The sequence below is a fragment of the Elaeis guineensis genome, chromosome 15, assembly GCF_000442705.2.
Source record: "Elaeis guineensis isolate ETL-2024a chromosome 15, EG11, whole genome shotgun sequence".
Classification (NCBI taxonomy): Eukaryota; Viridiplantae; Streptophyta; class Magnoliopsida; order Arecales; family Arecaceae; genus Elaeis; species Elaeis guineensis.
In genome coordinates this window covers 72,222,468-72,235,615 of record NC_026007.2, presented here as the reverse complement: position 1 = coordinate 72,235,615, position 13,148 = coordinate 72,222,468, and the positions used below count along the sequence as shown (strand labels likewise).

The following is a 13,148-nucleotide window of genomic DNA, read 5'->3' as shown; positions in this document are numbered from 1 at the left end:
GAGGTATAAATCCACATGTTCCAACCCAAGAACTCTACAAACATGTAAACATGCAAAGGAATTCCACATTTAGACCATCCATCCATACCATGTTATAAAGAATTTGCAAAAACATAGATTAGTAGGTTTTGTATCGACGATGAGCATGAACTTCTACAACCTCCGATATAGGAAATTCCAAGAGGTGGCCCGTAATTGATGAGAGAAAAAATTATAATGCTTGTCGTCCAATTTGGGAAGAGAAATATTCCTTCATCCTTTTTGGAGGTGGCCATATCCTCATACACGAGCCCTAGAATTGGTATCCATATTTTTCATAGGTATTGTGGACGACCAGAGATGATGAAACCCGCAAATCTGGTGATCCTGTGGACCTGCGCATAAAACAAAGAGCAAAATATTTACCAGACAGGTTGTCCTTTTTTGTGGCAAGGGGGGGGTCTCTTTTCCCATGGCAAAATGGGACAGATCTAAAATTTTTATGTTCGTGAGGGAAATTCTTCATCCTTCGGAGGGCATAAACAATGATAAACAACCTCATAGATACCCCAATCTGAAGCAAATAGTAAATCTTTAAGACCCACAATCTCATCATCACTCACCACAGATGTCAATCAGATTTCAATATGGTGAGAAACTACCTTATTATTGACAAATTGCATCCTTTTGGGGGTCAGAGGGTAATTCAATTCCATTTTCTCATTTTCATCAATTTCGCAACCCAGTTTTCACAAAAGCAGGCAAAAAAAGTATCCACATTTACCTCAGACTAGTGTCAAAATTGACAGATCCATTGGTAAGATTCTTTGCATGTAGCTTTGACATGTAACCACTGCATCAAACAGAATTATCCATGCAAACATAAGTTCATCGTAAGTATAGAAAACTAGACTTCTATGATAGATCCAGGTATCAGAAGGAATCTGTTTGAGGAAATGTCCAGATGCATGGATGGATACAAACCCCTAGCATGATAAGAAAGAGAATTGGAAGCAGAAAAAATACAAATTACCACAAGGGCTATCCCACCAAACTTTATGATTCATAGGCCCAAGTACCTATTTCTAGAAGTAATGATCCTACTTGACTGTTGCTGCTGCTGCTGCCAAGCTGTATGTAAATTCAGCCTTTAGCACATCGCTCACATGTTCCTTTCTCTATAAGCAACACTTACATAGCCGAAAAGAGAAGCATGTATCTGATCTAAATCTGGGAACTGGCTATTCGCACTTGATGGACCTGTATATGTGACGAACAAACAGCAAGGCAGCACGGAAACCCACCATTCCGAGCATCAGGAAGAAACCGTAACAGATGCAAGCCATATACCCGAAGAAGAAAGAAGTTTGCATGAAACCTGACATATCTGAGCGAGCATGGTAGTAGTATAAGCAGTATCCATAAACAAATAAGCCAGTCGACCCCCCACAAAGGAAAGACCTGCATCAGGATAAGCAGAAACACATCATCATAATGCAAGGAGCATAATGTATAAAGTAGTATAGCAGATATATTTCTTGATATTTGAAAAAGAAGGGTTGTTTTTTGACAAAAAAAAAAAAGAGAGAGAGAGGAGTGTTACAGGAAAAGACATTGAAAAAAGATCATCAGCCCTGTGGTACGCTGGTACTTGCTTCCAAATAAATGTCTATACCTACTAAATGCCCCAGCTTAAGCATGGCACCCTTCTAAATCATGTTTGATTAAAATTGTATGAAGTTGATCACGGATATGGAACAAGCAAAGTCCACATCTGTGAAGAACATGCAGCACCAAATCTACTTTGTATGTTCACCTATACAAGAGGAGGGCAGATGTCTAAAAAGTAAAAAAGAAAACTATATAATTAATAAACAATTATGACTTTTTTCCACTAAGATGTCCTTATCAGTCTAATTACTAGTATCCACTATTTTCTTTGACAAACAAGCAAGCACTCAAAAACAAGAGCCTCATTTTACACATCTTGACAAAAGAATATACCGACATAAAAGACCAGTTGCTAAACCAGACAACTATATCCATGGGCTGCATCTTGAGACACGCAACCAAATGCTTCTGGTGAAAGATCACTTGAAAATGTTTGCAGAAATGTTATCATCAAAAATTAAATATAATGGCAAACAATTATAAACAAAAAGAAAAAAATATATATGAAACAAAAACATAAAAACAAAATCGAGGCAATGAGAAGCAATAGAATAAATTATCAGATGCAACATTAGAACTAATGAGACTGAACAATACCAAGCTACAAATCCATCGAAACAATAAGCTGTGAAGAAATCTAAGTATGGAAGCAAAAATCTAAAGCTGAGCAAAAATCAATATAACGAACATTTTAGTATTTTGTGTATGAAATTCTAGTAGACAAACAAAAAAATGAATGTTGCTTTATTGCAGGTGTGAGAATCCACTCCAACAGTTAAAAGAATTGCCACATTATGATATCATAGTAACAGTAAAAATGCCATGTGCTATGCAACAGAGATGATGGATATGAATATAAAGGATAGAAGCATTGCAATAGCAAACTTTCTATTAATAACAGAATAAGTGAATAATGTATTAGCCAAGCATTGAAGCATTGAATGAATGAATGCATTGTTCTCACCTAGCTTTTGGCATTAGTTTCAACATATCCATGAAGTGGGGAAGAATAAAGCAAAGCAACATCAGAAAATAATATTAAGCCAAGCATCTGAACATTGAAATGAATGAATGATTATTCTCGCCTAGCTTGTGGCATTAGTTTCAACATATCCATGAAAGTGGGGTAGAATCAAAGCAAAGGCAAGATCAGAAATTGCAAGTCAATAATTAATCATCGAAACAAGTTAGAATAATTATCTAATACCAAGTATCTATGAACAAAATTTAAGAGCAAGTGGTGACATGTCCAAACTTAAAAAATAAGGTATCCTCTTGCAAGTTGGGCAGCAAAGCAAGGGCAAAGGAATTACTGACGCACAAGCATCTAGCCCATGAATTGTAGTTTGGGGCATTTGAATTTGCATTCAAAATTGATATGACAAACAATATTCCAGGTCATAATACCAATTCTAGTATCAGATCTTATGGCAGTAACTCAGTAGTCAGAATTACATCAATAGTTTCACACCATGTGAAATTTCATTGTTCTAAGGACATCAGTGAAAGCTATATATGCAACAAACAAGAACGTAAACCTGGCACAAGATTGAACACTTCTTGGGTTGTGGTTGTGCAGCCTGATGGACCCAAACTTAGCTTCTAATAGGACTAATTACAATATTTACACCTTACACATTGAATATAGGATGAAGCAGAAAAATAAATTTATAATAGATGACAGAGTGTTGTAAAAGGTGAATTTTTATTGCTCAAAAAAAGGAATGAAAAGGTAAGCGAGTTTAAAACAACATAGAGAAAAACATACATGAGCATGATGCTTACATCCATGAAAAAATAAAATTTGGAGTCTTCAATATATGTTCAGTGATCAGTGAAAGTTAGAGTTAAGGATGGGAATGAAATCTATAAATAAGCCAAAATAAGGGAGACAAAATTTATAGACAATGACCAAGTTAGATGGATTGGAGTGACAAAATTAGATTTTCGGGAAATATGGAAAAAAAATAAAAAAAGATGCCAATGTTAGTTTCAGAAATTGTTTACTGAGGACTCTACTTGAGAAATTTTAAAGAAGAGGCACAACTTAATCAAGAAATTTGAGAGGAATAACTAACAAATAGGATTCATAAAGCTGGCTCACAGGCTTAATGTTAGGGTCATGGTCATATGGTTCAACAATCACCACACTATCAAACAAGCAACAAAAGAATATTCATATTAAGCCAAGTTATTATGCTATTTGCCATCAGAAATGTAGCATCAGAAGGTTGAATAGCAGTTAAGGATATGCATTCAACAGCAAACTGAGGGATACAAATCATGCACTAGACTATGGTTTAAGAAATCTAACATTATAAATTACTTATCCACAAGGCTTTTTAAAAGGCAGCAAAGATATATTAGAATTAAAAGAAAACTTAAGGTCCAAATTAATTTTTGACTGTGTAGAAAATAATCCTAACTGCAGTTTTACATATAATCAGAAACCGAAAAACATAAGCAGAAATGAAGAAACACAACATCTGCAGCGAGCATGGGAGACTCCTCATTTGGGAAACCCTTGCTACTCCCCACAAAAATTCACAGAGAAAAAGCTCCAAGGAAATCAAAGACATGTGAAGTAGAAAGATGCAGGGTATAGGTACTTGGGTTAATAAACTAAGGATGAAACATCTGGCTTACCTCCACCACCATTCATGATCTTCAGCAGCCAGCTGAAAGTAGGTCAGTGCTACAGTAATGAAAGCGGTGACAATGAGGAGAATAATGAAAACCACAAAGAGAATGCTATATATGGTGTAAATCCTGTGGCCCCACACACTTGCAAATATGTAGTAAAGTTCAATATAGATGGCACTGAAAGGCAGAAACCCGGCCATTGCCATCTGTGGAATTGTTTCTCGATACCAGGGCAATGGTGGAATCTCTCTAGGATACTTGGTGGTACGACAAGGAGCTTGGAACTCTGTCTTGCTGTTTTTACCAGCAATTCCACCCAAAACAAGCAAAGGAGCAGTCACCAGCGTCCATATGAGAACAATAACAATGATGGTGCCAAATGGTAATGCTGCAGTAGCACTATAAACAATGGCAACAGTATTTAGGAAGCAAAATGTCAGGAATAGAGGCCCACAAAACAGGCATCCGGTCAACAGCAAATTCCGCACCTGCAAAACAGATAAGAACTCTAAATAATAATAACAAAAATAACTTATATATCATAAGTCCACCTATCTATACAGGTTTGGTGTTCGCGAATGGGCTTGAATGCATGTAAAAATGACTTAGTTTATGCATGACCACATTTATGTAAGTCCGCAAATGTACAAGAAAAAAAATTCATGTTAGTGCAAAAGATACATAAGGCGCACCCAGTTTGTCCCTTCAAGCTGACGATAGAAAGAGGTAGCAGTATAACCAGCAATGCCTGAAGTAAGCGCGTAGATGACCACCAGAGCTGTAAAAAGAGCTCCACGATTGTAGGGATAGAATACCCCAACAAGTGCAAGAATAAAAATAAAAACCGTGCTGCAAGGAAGGTCAGGAAAAAAGGTGTAAGATGAATTGAAGTATGCAATTTATTGCCTCAGTGAAGCTATAATATCTTAAGATGCTAGCTAACCCACAAGATCTAATATTAGTACTTTTCAGAAATCTAGAACTTATAAATCAAAAGGTTTGCAAACACTTATGCTTATGAAGCAATCAAATTTTAACTTACAGAGCGAATAACTGTGTGCCAGAACCAAGACATGCAGAAAAAAGTGACTTGTTCTTTGGGAATCTAAAGACATCCCCATGAATATATTTCCACCCAGTCTCCTCTTGGTCATCAGCTGACTCCTCATCATGAGCATACCTTCGACAAAATGAAAACATAATTCGTCAGTCCAGCAATGTATTTATATACTTTGCATATAGAGGACATAGTGACAAAGCGAAGTCAATCTACCAATACAGAAGTATAAAGAAAAGACAAACTACCAATGCAGAAGCATTAAAAGTTATATTACATGCTATGTCAGGTTTATGTGGATGCTTAAGGGCTGTTTCTTACTAAGCTCTTAGAATTATTTCTCGAGAGCCCAAACCCAGGTGCCTTACCCATACCCATGTTTAAGTTTCATTGAACAGTCTGGGTAATACAGCTTAGGAGCACAATGTAAGCATCAGAATATAATTTTTCAAATATAAGCTGTATCTCAATTTCAGGAACTTATTGAGACAATAGAAATATGAGTTTCAGTATACCAACTTGTCTGCTGATATATGTGCTTATCTATCTTATCCACTGGTTAAAATAAGGTCATTGGCCTGGGTTCCTGCCACTCCCTCACCCTCCATCCTCACACCTGTCAGATCCCATATCATCTGATCCAGTATATTACCATATCCAGACTAGCAGATCACCAGATAAAGCAACAAAGTAGTAAATACAAATAGACTAGGGATGACAAAATGTCTGTATCTCTAGTTGTTCAACCATACAGCTCATAAAAGCTGCTGCTGGAGTACTGAATATGACTTGTAGGCAAATAAGGGATCACACTTCTGGTTTTTAAAAAGTCCAAGTAGATGAAAATGAAGCTGACACTATCTTTGCAAGTCACTTCAGTCCATGATGAATAATAATAAACATGTGGGAGATACCAGAATGACACTATCAGCATAGAAACAATATTTGATCGTACATTAAAAATTTTGGGTTTTGGAATTTCTAGTTTTATGAATGCTATGCCAACCCAATGCTCAAAACAAAGTTGAGCTTTGACCCACCTTTTTATCCTTTGGAAAATTGATGAACCAGAAGGCTCATGACCCTTGTCATCTATTGCTCAATGTCTAATTAATTGAACATGCCCACACATTCAAGCACTGACATATATTTGATAATTTACTGATTCCATGGCATACTATCCTAATTATGTAACTTAAAAAGGGAATAGTTTGCACTCTAAAAATAGGATATATTAGTGCTACATTTGCCATTGGTTAATTTTAAGAATGAATAGCAATTTACTATACTTTTTTTCTTTTTTTGATGATAAGGGAGGCAAAAAAAAAAGATGCCACCCGGCCTTTGTTCAAAGATTCAAAAGTATTTACAAAAAAAAAAAAGGAAAAAAGAAAAGAAGGCGAGAGCGTGGTGAGTTACAACATCAAGAGCAAAAAACAAAAAAACAGATAGAAGCACCATCACAAAAACAATGACAAATCGGCTTCTTTTGATCATGATGGCAGCAAATGTGTAATGAAGTGATGTAGAGGAAAGAGACTTGATGACTACGGCTGATGAAATCAAAGCCTTACTATACACAGCTACAAGCTTCACATTATGAAATATAATTTGGATTTGTCAATTGTCTGTACTGATTTTTGAGCACAAAGTAATATCTTTTTGTTTTCAATAACCTTGAGACATAATTTTCCTGTAGACAATTCCATCCAGAGTATTATAAAATATAATTCAGCATATTCAATTTTCTCTTACATGACACTTTATCTGACCATAGTTATTAAGCATTATCAGTGTCCCTCCAGCAATATTGAGACCTAATCATATGCAAAAGTTATGAAACATGTTTTTGACGAAAATCACTGCATTCAAAAGAAGGCAGAAGATAATTCAACGGAACGAGCAATGAATGTAATCCAGATACTACAGGGGTGTGAATCAAAAAGTTTCAACAAATGGGATGGATGTGAAGTTAATAGTTTCCCTATATTTAAATTTATGATAGTTGTATTCTTTGAGGTGTATCAACATTCTGTCGAGCCACTTTCTTTTATATACCATGACAATCATCTCACATACAAAAACATGAAGCATAAACGGTAAGTTTCAGGGATTTAAAGGACTTCTTACTTGACGAAATCATTCTTCAGCACCCGCATGAGAATCGTGGCAAGAAATCCAGTCAAGAGAAGAACTGTGATGCATGAATTAATTATCGAGAACCAATGGATCTCCAAGTGATGTGGCAGTGAAGAGGACTGCGAGTACTTATCCATTCTCTTCTCAAAGGGTGTGGTTGTCTCTTTCCACGTCGCAGAATATAAAAACTCGACTTCAATATCGCCATCCTCCGTGACATCCACCAGTGCATTGGGATCAGTATGAACATTAATCTCGACCACACGGTCATCATTGTAGAGAATGTCAAAGTGGATATGCTTGTAAAGGAAGTACTTGTACTCGCTTGGGTCCTTGCCTTCCTTGTCAACCTTGCCAATGAATCCCCAAATAGGAAGGTCATCATAGTACATCTGAAAATAGTAGTCTTTGATTACGGCATTCCTGAACTTTGCCACATCTTCTTTTGTTAGCTGCTTCTTGCAGACCACTTTGGAATCTTGATTGACATGGAAATCAAGCTTGTATGGGGCAACAACGAGGCGGTCCCCATTCAAAACTTCACCAAGGTCTTCTTTCTTCTCAGTCACATGCTCTGTTGATAATGTTTATCTATGAATCATGGGAAAAATACATAAAGAACGTGATAGAAAGAGATGAAGAGTTGTAGCCTATGAACCAGAATCTAACCTGGGGTGCAGAAGGGAAGATCAAAGTACCGATAGGTCTCACTGGAAAACATAAGCAAATGTCATCTGGGCAATGTAAGCAAAAATAATGAAAATGAACAACATATGACCCGACAATTGAGCTTTATTAATAAAAATAATCACAATAATCCGAAGACTTCTAAACCTAAATCAGCTCAATAAAATGATTTTCAATTATGGGATAAGATTGTTCCATCATTTTCTTAAATCTATTAAAATTTTCAGTAGTTGGTTGCTTTGTTTTCTTATTGCAGGATTTCAGTCAATATCCAGGTAAGCAATTAAGGAATTCGATTTGATAACATATTATCACAATTGGTGGTTCCTTTATCCTCATACTTCCCCAGGTACTCACTTCAAACTATTAGAAAAAAACAACATCAACTAAAGTACAGCAATGTAGTTCCCGCGAAATTAGCCTTTTATCAAAACTGTCCAAAACATCACATGAGTTTAAGAAGAATATAAACCTACGATTAGGACCCAAGACATCCACATAAGACCCACCAATTAGTACTCCACCTCGAAATCAAGAATCAAATGCTCCAAAGCTCCCATTTTTTTCGCAGATCTGGAACAAAGATCGCTTGATTCAAGATAATCATTATACAATAAATTTCACAGCGCTTATAGATCTCTAAACTCCAATAAGAAAAGAACAATTCTACCAAAAAGCCCAAAAAAAAAAAAAAAAAAAGGAAATATCGCTCCCTCTACCGCATAAGATCCAAAACAGTAGCATATCTGGGAGACCGGTTCATCTAAACCCTATAAATCTCCCGTATCGGAAGGACAAAAGAAAAGATCTGAGAATCTTACGGCCAAAGAGAAGAGGAGAAAAAGAGAGCAGCGGTCTCACCTAGGGTTCTGGAAGGGGCCGACCTTGTTGGCATAAAGGGGGACTGGATCCTCCGGCTTGTAGCGGTGGTCGGAGGCGCTCGATACGACTCCGGCGATCCCGAAACACAGCAGCAGCGCCGCCACCGCCGCCGGAGCCATCGCCTTCTTCCTCATCTCTCTTTCCACACCCTTTACGTGAAGATATGTACCTCTTCCGTGCACCATAATAGCGAGAGCCCCTCGGTATAAGAAGCCCAACTGCACACGTACGCAAACGTATATTATCTATCCTTTTGCATGTCCTCTCAAAGTTTGATACAAGTGCACTCTTCGCGCGGGCGTACGTTGGATGTTATCGATTCAACTTCTTAAATAAATTTTATTATATTATATTAAATTATATTATTTATATATATTTTTATTATATTTTTATAATTAAAATTTATTTATATAAATAATTAAAAATATAAAAAAATTAAAATTTTAAATAAATATTATTTTATTATTTAATTTTTTTATCTGATTAGATATAAAAGAAAAATTATTTTCATAAATTTGATCCATACAACATGCATTTTCGACTAATTTTAATTTAATATTTATCTTTAAAGTGCATTCTTTTTAATTTGATACTCTCTTTTAAGAGATGTTCTTTCGTGGGTAAAAAATTTATCTAAAAGTAAATATTTTTTAAATAATTTTTAAATAATATTTAGATAAAAATAATTTATTCATATTTTTTTACAGTAATTTTAAAATCTATTATTTATGTTTTTATATTTTTAAATAAGTTACTAAAATTTATCTATATTTTTTATAATATTTTTTATATTTTTTAAATTTGGAAAAGATGAATAACTGAGTTATTGGACATTGAATGATAAAAAAATGAGGATGGAATATTTTAGAAATAATATAAAATATCTATTCTATTGGAATAGAAAAATAATTTAATCACCTCCTAAATGGATAAGATTTTTCTTCATTTATAAATATTATCCAATGAAAAGTAACTTATCCATCTTAAAAAGTATGAAAATATGAATAAATTAATTAATGAAAAAATTTATCAATTTTTTTATGATATTTTTTATCCATAAAAATATAGATCTTAAAAGAAAAATATGAGAAATCCAGTAATTAATATTTAAGAGTGCAATATATGACTGTTATAGAACTATTAAATCATATGAGGGCACCATCATCCATTCTTCCACTAGTGTGTATAATATATGGCAACGAACGGAGAAAGTGAAGATCATGAACGGTTAGTTTGTCATGGTATACCAAAATAAGTTAAGAACCCAAATCTATAACAACATTTGCTATAAATTATTACATAATATATACTTTGCATCCAAGCAAGTGTGTTCTTTTTGTTCTTTACTAAAATGAGCGATGACTTTGCTTTCCAAAACTTCATACATGAGCATACTCCTCTTGGCATCTTTGAGATTAGTAAGAAGAAGAAGAAGAAACATTAGAAGTTATGATGTATTTAGCTACATACATGAATGGTGAACAAAAATTGGACATAATCCGTGCTTCTTCTTGTTGGGGGATACCCACCGACCGACCGACCGACTATCGAGGGCCCGACCGGCTGGCGGCCCGACCGACCGTCTCCGACTGGCGGCCCGACCGACCGTCTCCGACTGGCGGCCCGACCGACCGTCTCCGACTGGTGGCCCGACCGACCGTCTCCGACTGGCCGACTGACCGTCTCCGACTGAAAGCCGGGAGTGACCGACTAATGGACGCTACTGACGGCTTTTCAATGGCCCAATCGCCGACTGGAGGTATGTCGGGCGTATCCCTCCCGACCGACCAGACCCAGAGGCCGACTCACAAGAAACTCGCCGACTGACGGGGGAACCCGACGCCACTCTGCTGGCCACCGACCAAGGGTCGGCCGTCTCCTCCCATCGCCGTACAGCCGCCGGACCTTGTCAGCTCTGACACAGACATGCGGCACAGTTCCCCAGGGGCATTGTCCCGCCGAGAGCGAGGTCAACCCTGGTGATTAGACGGCCACACGGCGACATGACATTTCCACGGCGGCTCTGACAGTCTACAGTGAGTTGACAGTTCCTCACTTGTCCGCGCCATTAATGACGGCGCCATACCTAGCTCCACTATATATACCGGGGAAGGCAACAGTGCAAAGGGTCGATCCGCCCGTCTCTCCCACATACGCAGGCTCGCTCCTCCCTCTCTCTCTCTTCCTCTCTCCTTCTCAGAGCTCTCTGTCTGCATTTCACTGTTGCCCAGTCACCTCTCTGACTTGACCGTCGGAGGGTCCCCGCCGGAGCCGCCTCCGGTCAGTGCGGACTTCCTTTTGCAGGTGCACGCTTCCCGACGATCGGGCGACGAGGCGATTGGCCGCAACAGATTGGCGCGCCAGGTAGGGGACAGCATGACAAAGACAAGAGCTCAACGATCGAGGATCACTGGGTCGGCAAGGCGCTCTTCCCGCGGGAAGAGGCCTCTCCACCACCGACGGCGGAGCCTAGCTCTCCGCATCCTGCAGTGACCACGGAGGCCCAGATTGCGGCCATCGTACGGTAGATGACCGTACTGACCGACGCAGTCAAAAGCCTCCAGCAACAACCGACGGCCCGACCTATGCCTTCCAGGAGCAGCCGCCGACGGCCGCGCCGACCCCTGTCGCCTCCAAGCGAGCGCTCTCAACAGCGCTCCCACGGAGAGGAGGGGCGACCACGGCGCGACGACCGACGGTCTCAGCGGCCCTCTCCTTCCCCGTTGGAACGGGCGAGGAAGGAAAAGCGGCCGCGCACACCGTCGGCCTCTCTTTCAGAGTCCTCCGGAGGCTCCACTCCTGGGGTCTCCCAGCATCGACGAGCGGACGACTACGAGCGACGGTTCGAGGAGATCGACCGCCGGCTCGCCCAACTGCAGATGGACGGCCAGAAGTCTTCGAACGACGTCGACTTCCAGACCGCCCAGCCTCTCTCTCGGCTGGTCCTCGATGAGCCGATTCCCAGTCGGTTCAAAATGCCGAACGTGGAGCCATACGACGGCTCCACCGACCCAGTCGACCACCTCGAGAGCTATAAAGCTCTCATGACAATTCAAGGGGCAACCGACGCTCTGTTTTGCATCGGCTTCCCCGCCACACTTCGCAAGGCTGCCAGGGCTTGGTACTCCGGTCTTCGATCGGGCAGTATCCATTCCTTCGCGCAGCTCGAGCACTCATTCGTGGCCCATTTCAGCACCAGCCGAAAGCCGCCGCGAACGTCGGATAGCCTTTTCTCCCTCAAGCAGGGGAAAACGAGGCGCTCCGACACTTCGTGGCGCGATTCAACGCGGCCACGCTCGAGGTCCGGGACCTCAACGAAGACATGGCGGTTTCAGCCATGAAGCGGGGCCTGAGGTCATCCCGATTTACTTATTCTCTGGACAAGTCCCTCCCCCGAACGTACGCCGAGCTACTAGAGCGCGCATACAAGTATATGCGCGCGGACGAAGGAGCGTCCGACCGACGCCTGGTCGAGCCCAGGGGTCCGAAGGAGAAGCGAAGAAAAGGTCGGGAGCCCGCCGAACCAAGCAGGCCCCCGACCGGTAGTCGGCTTTCTCCACCCCGACAGATCCAAAAATCACCCCGCCGGCAGACTCCGAGGTCGGTGCGTCCCAGGTATGACTCCTACACTCCTCTCTCCGCTCCCCGTGCGCAGATCTTGATGGAGATCGAAGGGAAAGAATACCTGCGACGGCCTCCGCCTCTGAAGGCAAAGGGCCTCGACCATCGGAAGTACTGCCGGTTCCATCGGAGCCACGGCCACGACACCGAGCGATGCATCCAGTTGAAGGATGAGATCGAAAATCTCATCCGCCGAGGGTATCTCGGCAAGTTTCGAAAGGGTCCGCCGACCCGACCGACTGCCGATCGACGCCCCCAGCCGACTGAAGAGGCACCGACTAACCAGCCGACGGCTGGAGTCATCAACATGATCTCCAAGCGGCTGGGCCCGGGGACGTCTGCAGGAGGAGAGCCGACGAAAAAGCCGCGCCCGGACGACGTGATTACCTTCTCGGAAGACGACGTTCGGGGCATCCAGACTCCCCACGACGACGCTGTTGTTGTGTCGGCGACAATAGCCAATTATGAT

The 13,148-nt window shown here is 40.4% G+C and overlaps 1 protein-coding gene across 2 annotated transcripts; it reads right to left on the bottom strand.

Moving 5' to 3' along the window:
* Positions 1–873: 873 nt before the first annotated feature.
* On the bottom strand, positions 874–9,271 carry LOC105058668 (transmembrane 9 superfamily member 3). Of its 2 annotated transcripts, none has more exons than XM_010941666.4 (7): positions 9,038–9,271; positions 8,159–8,199; positions 7,481–8,063; positions 5,336–5,473; positions 4,986–5,142; positions 4,297–4,781; positions 874–1,440 (listed from the first exon to the last, which is right to left on the bottom strand). In XM_010941666.4, the coding sequence occupies exons 1-7, from the start codon at positions 9,241–9,243 to the stop codon at positions 1,221–1,223; spliced, it is 1,830 nt and encodes a 609-aa protein (XP_010939968.1). In that variant the 5' UTR covers positions 9,244–9,271; the 3' UTR covers positions 874–1,220. The 2 variants fall into 2 exon arrangements, with proteins under 2 accessions (XP_010939968.1, XP_073105394.1); XM_073249293.1 differs by having other exon boundaries at positions 8,159–8,223; positions 9,038–9,162.
* Between the last annotated feature and the right edge of the window lie 3,877 nt (positions 9,272–13,148).

Coding starts and splice junctions, on each gene's coding strand:
- LOC105058668 (XM_010941666.4), bottom strand. CDS start 9,243: ATGGTGCACGGAAGAGGTACATATCTTCACGTAAAGGGTGTGGAAAGA. Junction 5,474..7,480: donor CTGAAGAATGATTTCGTCAA/GTAAGAAGTCCT, acceptor ATTTTGTCGAAG/GTATGCTCATGATGAGGAGT. Junction 4,782..4,985: donor AGCTTGAAGGGACAAACTGG/GTGCGCCTTATG, acceptor TCTGTTTTGCAG/GTGCGGAATTTGCTGTTGAC.